General features: G+C 32.9%; 1 protein-coding gene across 1 annotated transcript; it reads left to right on the top strand.

Annotated features, from left to right (window-relative positions):
• The first annotated feature begins 902 nt into the window (after window positions 1-902).
• Window positions 903-8,755, top strand: LOC110024865 (heat shock cognate 70 kDa protein 2-like). Its single transcript, XM_020725043.1, is given in 3 exon segments — window positions 903-1,225; window positions 6,771-6,916; window positions 6,919-8,755. Coding segments are annotated over 3 exon segments (1,962 nt in total). The 5' UTR covers window positions 903-1,011; the 3' UTR covers window positions 8,521-8,755.
• Window positions 8,756-10,777: the final 2,022 nt, after the last annotated feature.

The raw sequence follows: 10,777 nt of genomic DNA, 5'->3' as shown, positions 1-10,777 counted from the left end.
AGTATGTTATTTTTAAGTATAGGAAAAAGGGAAAAATGTTGAATACGTCTTACGTATGTAGCGCTGCATACGTCATGGTTATAGAGAGTGTACAGGATGGTTTTATCCGTGTTATATCATCTGTAATATTTCTATAATTTACATTTATCTTCTATTCAGTTTTACGGTTTTGTTTTTATATATTTGTAGGTTATAGATAGATTACATGTAGGTTATGAGAAGATTGCAGAGGGTATAATGCAGATATAACATTTGTATCCTCTATGTAACCCCGAAGTACCCAGTGTTGCGTAGCTGTTACATACGCAAATTTTTTTCCAGGAAAAAGAGGGTGCTTGGGTTATTTTAAATAAATCAAAATTTTATTTTGAAATAAAATATTTTATTTACATAACTAATAAAACTATCTATCTCTTCATAAATTCTCAATACAAAATGTTCATTTTATATTTATATTCATGTAAAAATGATTTCTTTTAATTTAAATGACCGGTAAATTGGAATTTTTATTCCATGCCATAATATTCTGTGATTGATCATATTATAATGAAAGATTTGAATTGGATAAAAAAAAAGAATTTTCAGCGATCAATTACTTAAAATTTTAAATATAATAGATTGGCCATTTATATTTAATTTTTTTTCTTTTTAATCATCTAAAAAATATTTGAAATTTTAAAATTTTAAATAGAATGAATTAATATCTTCTGTTTCAAAAAAAAAAAAAAGGATGCTTATAATATAAATTTTTAAATTTAGATAATTATAATGTTATATTTAAAATAGCCCCAAAAAATGGGTTGTATCTGTCAATACGTATAACTTTGATGGTGTGGATGTTAATGCCTCTAACAGTCAGAACATTCTAGAGATACTCGATCCTATATAAGATCTTTCCACCTCCCGTTTCTCTTCCTCTGTAGACCTCATTCTGAAACCCTAACTAGCTGCCGTCGCAACATCTCCCTCTCTCTTTTATTTTCTCTGCTCTCAGCTCTCAATCCTCTAGATATGGCCGGAAAGGGTGAGGGCCCTGCGATTGGTATTGATCTAGGTACAACGTACTCTTGCGTCGGAGTATGGCAGCACGATCGGGTCGAAATCATCGCAAACGACCAAGGTAACCGTACGACCCCGTCGTATGTTGCGTTCACCGACACCGAGCGGCTGATCGGCGATGCTGCCAAGAATCAGGTCGCTATGAATCCCATCAACACCGTCTTTGGTAAGCCCCACTATCTACTTTGATTTTTTATGGTTTTTATTTTTTTAACTATGTTTATCTATGTTACTTGTTCATGTGTGGAGAAGTAGTTGATTTCTTAACATGATCTCGTAATTTCTTGTCTATTTAAGTATCTTATAACATGCTCGTTTTATGAGGTTTCAGATGCTCCATATATTGTTTAGGAGGCTTAAAAGGGCTTTTGTTTGATCGATCTGTAAATAATTTACTTTAATTCTTTTATAATCTAACTAAATATTTTTTTTTTATTCTAGTCTGCAGGGTGTAATTTGTCTCTTGTTTAATAGATCACTTGTTTATTAATTTCAAGGAATGGATCATATCCCATAACCGTGATCTGCTATGTCTAGTAAACATAGTAGTCAATCGTTATTTGGTTGTGGATCTTTATGATGTCTAAGTTAGATCTGATGCTTGATAAGTTTTTTGTTCTAATGATTTGTTTGAAAGCGGTTACATCATTGTTTATCCGTTTTTATTAAGAATTTTTTTTGCTCCTAGTAGGTTTATCAGTTAGATTTTGCAAAATATCTGATATTATAGAGGATAAATTTGATTAAATTTTGGGAAACTGTTTGGCTATTTATTTCAAGATTAAAGTTAATTGGGGTTGTAATCTGGCCTAGTTCAATTTAGTATATCATGGATTGGACATGACTTGTACAAATCTTAATTTGTTCATGTTCAATTTGAGCTTGCTCCAAGCTATCACATTTATGTTCATATTTGGTTTGCTTAAAATGTTTTTTTATGATAATATTGAACTGTGCTTAGCTTGTTTGCATTAATGAATAAGCTAGATTTTGAATGGGTGTTTGCGCTTGAATCTTTTATATAAAGATAGTAAACTTGTTAAACTTTTGAATGGATATTTGATTTTTAATACAAAGTTGTCAACAGATAATTTATAAAGCTAGATAAATAAATAATTGAATAATTTTGAAATAACCACCATGCTAGTTTATGTGAAATAAATAAAATAATGTAGAAATTATTAAATGTCTTGCAATCAAATAATATAAGCAAGTATTAACAAACTATTCAATTGAAATAAAAATAGAAAGAAATTGCATTTATTTTATATGCATTTATATTTTAAATTATATTTTGTATTTAAATTGAAAAATATCACACTTTTTTTTTGCTATTTTGAATAAATGTTATTAAGAATTAATTGAGTAGAGGTCTAATATATTATCAATGTTAACATGTATTCTTATTCTCAAATTCTAATTGATATAAATTATTAAGTAGGGTACAATTTGAGAATGTTTATAATTTTAATTATCTTTGTCGAGTTTAATCATATTAATTTAATAATACAGCAACAATAATAACAAAACCTTTATCTCACTAAGTGACGTCAACTATATGAATCCTTTTTCTCTATTGCATCTAATTACTGTCATATTTTTATTTAATTCTAATGAATTAAGATCATTTTTTATACAATATGCTCAAGTCTTCCTAGGTCTATCCTTGTCTTTCTTAACATAAGTCGAATCTAAAATGTCTACTCTTCTCATTAGATCATCAGATGATCGACGTTTAATGTAACCAAATCATTTAAGACGACTTTCTCTAATTTTGTTCTTCATTGGAGCTACGCCAATCTTATCACAAATCTATTCTTTTCACATTTTGTCTCCAAGTATAAAGCCACTCATCGACCTAACCGATTTAATTTCTACAAAACTTAACTTATTTTTATGCTTCTTTTTTAAAAGCCAAAATCCAGGCCATAAAGTATTAAAGGTCTCACCACCATCTTGTAAATTTTCCTATCAGTCTAAAAGGTACTTTTCCATAACACAATAGGCGAGAAGCATTCCTCCACTTCAATCAACCAAGTTGATTTCTACTAATAACATTCCCACCTATATCTCCATCACTTTGAGCAATAGAGCTGTGATATCTAAAAAGTTCTAATAATTTGATCGCCCATGGTTATAATTCTCACTAGATGTACTACAACTATAATTACATTTGTTATATTCATTTTTAGTTCTACTCAAACAAAATTTTTTAAACTTCAATGTAGACTTTCATAATTCAAAGTTTTTCTTGAGTTTTCTTTATTGTTTTATTCATGAAAAGGATATCATCAACAAAAAGCGTTCGCCAAGGCAAATTCTCCTTTAATCTAAGAGAAATTGGAAAATATTTGGTCAATTCTCCTTCTGTTCGAACACAAGTAACATCTCTTCTATGCATATCTTTAAGAACTTGAATATAAGTCATCAACACCTTTCTTATGAAGAACTTTCCAAAGAGCATCTCTTGGAACCTTATTGTATGCTTTTTCTAAATCAGTAAAAATTATACATAAATTTTATTCTTTTTTTCTTTGTCATCGAACCTCTCAATAATTGTATTTCCATAGTAGACCTGATATTATGAGGAATCTTTGTAATACGTCTTAACTTGTGTTCAAATAGCACTTCAATTTGGATATTATTAGGTTCTACCGACTTCACTTTTGGTTTTTTAAAACTTTCTGAACTTTTTATTATTAATGAGAGGGTAAAAATGAAATATTTTATTATTACTAATGATATTAAGATCACTAGGTTGATCGTATTTTGAAAACTTGATCAAAAAAATTTATCAAAATAACTCACGAGCCTAAGTTGTATTTTTTTTAAGAAAAGCAATTTTTTATTTTCATCTTTACATTTAATTAAGTTATTATTTTGATTTTCTTTTTATTTGGTTAGCTTATACATGTATTTTTAACCCTTAATTTTTAATATATTCTGAAGATGATTAAATGCAGAATTTTTAATGTCACAGATTGTTCTTTTGGACTTCTTACGTGTCGTTTGATATTTTTTATCAATTCTTTAAACATTTACATTTGAACCAATTTTTTATAATATTGCTTCTTTTATTTTATCTTCTCTTGTACATTATTATTTTACGCGAAGTATTTCTTTTGTTACTTTTTAAAAGTGTTTGTTACTTTATCACAATTAAAATTTGCTTTTTACGAACTTCCTAAATTTTGAAAACTTGAATAAATTTAATAAAAATTTTCTTCAAGAAGTATCATTTATTTTAATTCTTATAAGTGATTCCAGAATTTATCTTTAGAACTTATACCTAAATTTATTTGAGGAACATATGCACTTATAATATTAAAAATCTTACTATCAATAATAATTTTAAATGATATAATTCTATTACCAATTCTATTTAGTTTTATAATAGTATTTTCAAATTCGTATCTATAATTAGACATATTTCATTTCTAGTGCGACTCTCACTTGAATATCAAAGTTTAGAACTCAAGTTATCAATCTCCTCGGCATTTTTTCTGACCGATTTAGTTTCTTGTATATATGAGATATTTATTTTTTTATCAATCATAATATCAATAAATTCAACTAATGCACCAGTGAGAGTATATATTTTAAGATCATATTCTAATATTTGTTTTATAAATTAACTTTTTTACAAGCATTCGTTCGTAATGTGGGAATTCTTGCTTACTTGACACTATATCTAGGGGCTGGTGTGACGGCTCTTACACAATTTTTACAGTATTTAAATCATACAGCGCGTTGTTTTCATGAGATGTCTAACATTTAGACAATGATCAAAAGGATTCACATCATGTTTTTTTTGACTAATTTTACGTTGGTTATCGACTACCCAACGCAATTATTCACTTCTCACATTCGGGGTTTTGTACTGGCAATTTTAGTGTCACTTTAATATCCTTAAATCTCAAAACCTTTGACAATAAATTAATCACAGCTAACAAATAGGGATTATAATTTATTATGTTTAAAATTATTAATTTTTTTAAGAATCAAAATACGCTCATTGCCTTACTATCCTATAAGAACTTATGTGAGCCATGTTTACAAGTTCAATCACTCAAAATCGAAATGAAGATAAAAATTCTATCTTTTATTAATAATAAATAGTAAGATGAAACTTGAAAAGACATCGTGCTAAGTGGATGGTATTTTGTCTAGAGTCATGTTTACAAGTTCAATCCTAATTTTAGGCTGTTTTGCGACCTTTATTCCCTTATTGCGGTCTGCAGTTTCAAGCTCTAAAACTACCCTGCATCCTTCTCTCTCATTGATTGTCCTTGGTTTCTGATCTAATTCCCTTGGTTTGGGCATTTTTATGTGGTTTTTGTGGTCTAAATGTGATCCCCCATGGTTTGTGAGATTTTTGTTTTTTTGGTTTAGGGGGTTTTGATTTGAAACCCCTTGGTTATTTTTGTGGCAATGTTGGTTTTGTTGTTGCTTGTATGGTTATTTGATTGTGTGTGTTCGAAGGTTTTATTTTTGTCTGCTTATGTTTATAGGTGGTTTTTTCTTTTCTTTGATGGTTTGATCGTTATTGTTGCTATTTTTGCGGGTTTATTTCCTACCTTGTGTTTTCTTAACTGTGTGGAGCCTACTTGATTATTTAGATATGAAGAGTAATTTCATAATAGCAAATACTTGTTATAATTTTTATTTCCTTGTTTTTCAGTCTTAAGTGATGTATTACTTCCTATGATAAAATAATAAATTTATGACTCTTGAACTTATGACATTTATTTTTCTTAATCTGTTTGAATTATTTCTAAGACTAAGGAGTTACAACTAACACGTGTACATAAGAGTATTATAGTTTTTATTATCAGAAACGATTGCAGCATAGTAAATCTATCCAACTGCTTCACCTTCACGATCTACTTCTTTCTAGCAACAATTTATTTTAAAATAGTTTCACAGCTGCTTATAAAAATAGCTAAGCTTTTCCCAAATCCACTCTACATCCATGCAAATGAAATTATAGACAAACACTATTAATAGGAAATGAAAATAAAAAAGAATAAAAAGCTAATAAAAAGTTATATTTTATACTTTTTTTTTTAGAATAGAATGAGTTAAATATAATTGAATATAGTTGTTTTTTTTTTCCTTTAGAACTAAATTTAAGCTGAACAAACTCAATTATGTCAACACAATTCAAAATCAAATAAGGAATTCTAGTAATTTTAAACATGAGCTGAACACGACATGCGACTGTTGCTCAAGCATATTCTGTTTACACCCTTATATTTAGAAAGTCTAAAATTTTTACTATCTTAATATTGAAGAAATGGATTGCACCGCTCATTTGTGCCCCCAAATAAAGTTACATCGTTATTTGCTGAACGGCCTATTCCTCCCGCCTTTGTCGGATTACCGATCTATAAATCCTAAGCATAATAATGCAAGAATTTTTCCAAAGAGTTTAGTGGCTCTTTTTTTGTTGTGATAATGAGCATTATAACTGAAAATAAACCAATGCAAAAGTGCTCTTGAGTGGACCATGCATATTGAAGAGGTTCCTGCTGTGGCTTTTGATTTGTATTGGCATGTTTGAGCTATCATGTTATTTGTTAGAATTTTGATAGTATTGTCTCCAGTATGATAGTTAGGTACCCTTTTCTACTACAATATTTTTTATTGTGAAGGACCTCTCATATGTTCTATCATAGGACTTTTCTAAGCAATTCCTCTGTTTTTTGCAGATGCCAAGCGATTGATTGGTAGGCGGTATACTGATGCTTCAGTACAGAGTGATATCAAGCTTTGGCCCTTCAAAGTTATTCCTGGACCTGGAGACAAGCCCATGATTGTTGTCCAGTACAATCCAGTACAAGGGAGAAGAAAAGAGAAGAAAAGCAGTTTGCAGCTGAAGAAATCTCATCAATGGTTCTAATTAAGATGCGTGAGATTGCTGAGGCCTATTTAGGATCCTCTGTAAAGAACGCTGTTGTCACTGTTCCCGCATACTTCAATGACTCGCAGCGCCAAGCCACAAAGGATGCTGGTGTCATTGCCGGTCTTAATGTTATGAGAATAATCAATGAGCCGACTGCTGCTGCCATCGCCTATGGCCTTGACAAAAAGGCTTCCAGCGTAGGTGAGAAAAATGTTCTCATTTTCGACTTGGGCGGTGGGACTTTCGATGTCTCTCTCCTCACCATCGAAGAGGGTATTTTTGAAGTCAAGGCAACTGCAGGAGACACTCATCTTGGTGGTGAGGATTTTGACAATCGCATGGTTAACCACTTTGTTCAGGAATTTAAGAGGAAAAATAAGAAAGATATCAGCAACAATCCCAGAGCTCTTAGGAGATTGAGGACTGCTTGTGAAAGAGCAAAGAGAACTCTATCTTCGACTGCTCAAACCACCATCGAAATTGATTCTCTATACGAGGGCATTGATTTCTACACCACCATCACTCGTGCCAGGTTCGAGGAGCTTAACATGGATCTATTCAGGAAGTGCATGGAACCTGTGGAGAAGTGCTTGAGGGATGCAAAGATGGATAAGAGCACTGTTCATGATGTGGTTTTGGTTGGAGGATCCACTAGGATTCCAAAGGTGCAGCAGCTGTTGCAGGACTTCTTCAATGGGAAGGAGCTCTGCAAGAGCATCAATCCCGATGAGGCTGTTGCCTATGGTGCCGCTGTCCAAGCTGCCATTTTGAGCGGTGAGGGCAACGAGAAGGTTCAGGACCTCCTCCTGCTCGATGTGACTCCTCTCTCTCTTGGTCTCGAGACTGCTGGTGGTGTCATGACAGTCTTGATTCCAAGGAACACCACCATCCCTACCAAGAAGGAGCAGGTCTTCTCGACCTACTCAGACAATCAGCCTGGTGTCTTGATCCAGGTATATGAAGGTGAGAGGACTAGAACAAGGGACAACAATCTGCTCGGCAAATTTGAGCTCTCTGGCATACCACCTGCTCCCAGGGGTGTTCCTCAGATTACTGTTTGCTTCGACATTGATGCTAATGGTATTCTGAATGTTTCTGCTGAGGATAAAACAACTGGGCAGAAGAATAAGATCACAATCACCAATGACAAGGGCCGGCTGAGCAAGGAAGAGATTGAGAAGATGGTTCAGGAAGCGGAGAAGTATAAATCTGAGGATGAGGAACACAAGAAGAAGGTGGAGGCCAAAAACACATTGGAGAATTATGCTTACAACATGAGGAACACCATCAAGGATGAGAAGATTGCCTCGAAGCTTGCTTCTGATGACAAGAAGAAGATTGAAGATGCGATTGATCAGGCCATCCAGTGGCTTGAAAGTAATCAGTTGGCGGAGGCTGATGAGTTTGATGACAAGATGAAGGAATTGGAGGGCATCTGCAACCCCATCATTGCCAAGATGTACCAGGGAGCTGGACCTGATATGGGTGGAATGTCTGATGATATTCCAACTGGTGGTGGTAGTGGTGCTGGTCCCAAGATTGAAGAGGTCGATTAAAATTTTAAACTTATAGTTATATCGCAACTTGTTTGGATTCACTTTACTGCAGACTTATTTTCATTTGTTCTCGTGTCTCTTCCTTTTGAAAAACTTGATATTAGGTGTTTGTTGTGCACGGCCTAAAGTTTAGGCCGTGTTTGCTCGTCTTTGACAATTTTTATTCTATGGTTATATCGTTTTGTGTTTTACCATATTTTAGTAATGTTATGGATTTCTGCTTTATTATCTTCTATATCTACTCCATCTGAAACTTGTGTAATTGCAATATTTTGGGGAGTGTGTGCCTGAGCGGCTGGTTTGAGAAGAAAGTAGCAGGCAATGTGATTTATGATAATATGATATTTAATGGAGTATTTGTTATCTGGATCCAGAGGAACTCGATAGTTTTATATCAAATCAAATATCCAATTCAAATTTATGGGAGAAATTTTCTGGAAGGTGGTGGTTGCTTCTTTGTATTGCTTGTTGTGGGGGGAAAAAATAATCTTTTTCCATTTTATATGCTGGTTACTTTTGAGCAATTTACTTCATTTAACGACATATTTATTGCTGTGTATTTCCAAGTGGTTTTAATACAAAAATCCAAAAACTTAGCTACAGCTAAGGCAGTCAAAACTGCTCGTCGTTCGCGGTTACCCTTGTTAAATAGTTGTAATCAATTCGTTCTTTAAACAAACTAGCTGATAGAGCAGAACATAAAAAAGTATGTTGGTTGGCGTATTGCTTGATTTGAAATAATTATATATATATATATATATATATGAGAATAAATATTATTTTTAAATAATTTAATAAACTATAAGGTTATAAGAATTTATAATAAATTAAAATTATTTTTTAAAAAAATTTAAAATAAAAAATTCCATTTAAATAAATATATTAATATAAACATGTCGAAATGATTTGTTCATGTAACACAAACTGTAATCGTGGCTCTTTTACACCCCTGGTTACAGCAAAAGCTCTCTGATGAATGCTCCCCAATTTAAACATTTTTGCCGTCGTTTCAGATGTTTGATGAACTGAACAGTATAATGAAATGTTAGGGCAGTAGTACTTAATTTCTTTTATGAAAGCCTAAAATATTATTTTCCATTTTTAAATACTAATAATATCCGAACAAGGAAAATGTGAAGCTCACAGCAAAGTTTTTTTTTTATAGTAATCATAGATTAGGGCAGAATTAACGTTCTCTCTAATCTTTTTAAAATTGGCATCTCAGTAATTCAAAACCACGTATTAAGTAATCTTTGCCGTTACGTGCATAACTCAGCAGCCACTGGAACACAACGACGAGTACAAGCACTTCGATTGGGAGAAGCCAATCGGATCGAAGACTCTGCTAAGATGAACTAAATGCATAGGAGATCAAGGATTAAAATTGCAAACTTTAGCTGGACAGAAACTTAAAAATCTTCCTAGGACTGGGATTAAAAGATGTATTACAAGCTAATGGAATTTTGTGGAACAACTTGAATGTTGTGGCGCTTTTCCTTCTTCTTCTTCTCCCCTTTTTATTTTCTATTTTTTATTTATTGGATGTTTTCATCAGATCCAAAACAAATGAACCGTCTCACAAAATATGAAGACCAACATCAATTCGTCCGAGGCTGATGGAACAACCAGGACGGTAAAAAATGTTCTCAAATTAGACAAAAGGTGGAATTTTGTCACCATTAAATTACAAAAAAGAAGAAGAAAATTAGAAAAAAAAAAAAAGGCAAATGTGAAACCAAGACGGCGGAAAATATGTTGACCGATTGGTGGCTCAACCATGCGTAGGAGATTTGTCCTTAGGCTCCACCGTCGGTAAGGTCTGCGGTTCAAAACATGAGCATGTTAAGCTTGGCATATCGTCGAGCAGGTTATGTGCACTTTGAGATAAATATCATCGGAATGAAGGGGGAAGAAGCGTAGGTTTTACGAACCAGGTTGGGTTTGTATATGTTGTGGACTACGGAGGCACCGGCGAAGAGGGACGCGATTACCACTGCACAAGACCAGGCTAGCGACGGCGTGCCCGTCAGCTGTCGCCCGCCGCCGAACCTCTTCGTGGTGCTCATCCTCCCTCTCGATTCCCCTTCTCGCATGCAAAACTGTAACAAAGCAGCAGCTTTCACTCAATCCTAATCAAATAAACCTATGTTTTGCATGCATACCACACAATTCTCATGTATTTAGCTCAAATATCTGTGGACTAAGCTGCCTATTTTTTAATTTTTAGACTATTTATTTATTTTGGGAAATTATGTAC

The sequence above is a fragment of the Phalaenopsis equestris genome, unplaced genomic scaffold (genome assembly GCF_001263595.1).
Source record: "Phalaenopsis equestris unplaced genomic scaffold, ASM126359v1 Scaffold000277, whole genome shotgun sequence".
NCBI lineage: Eukaryota > Viridiplantae > Streptophyta > Magnoliopsida > Asparagales > Orchidaceae > Phalaenopsis > Phalaenopsis equestris.
The sequence above is the reverse complement of the archived record's forward strand: the minus strand, read 5'-3'. Positions and strand labels throughout refer to the sequence as shown.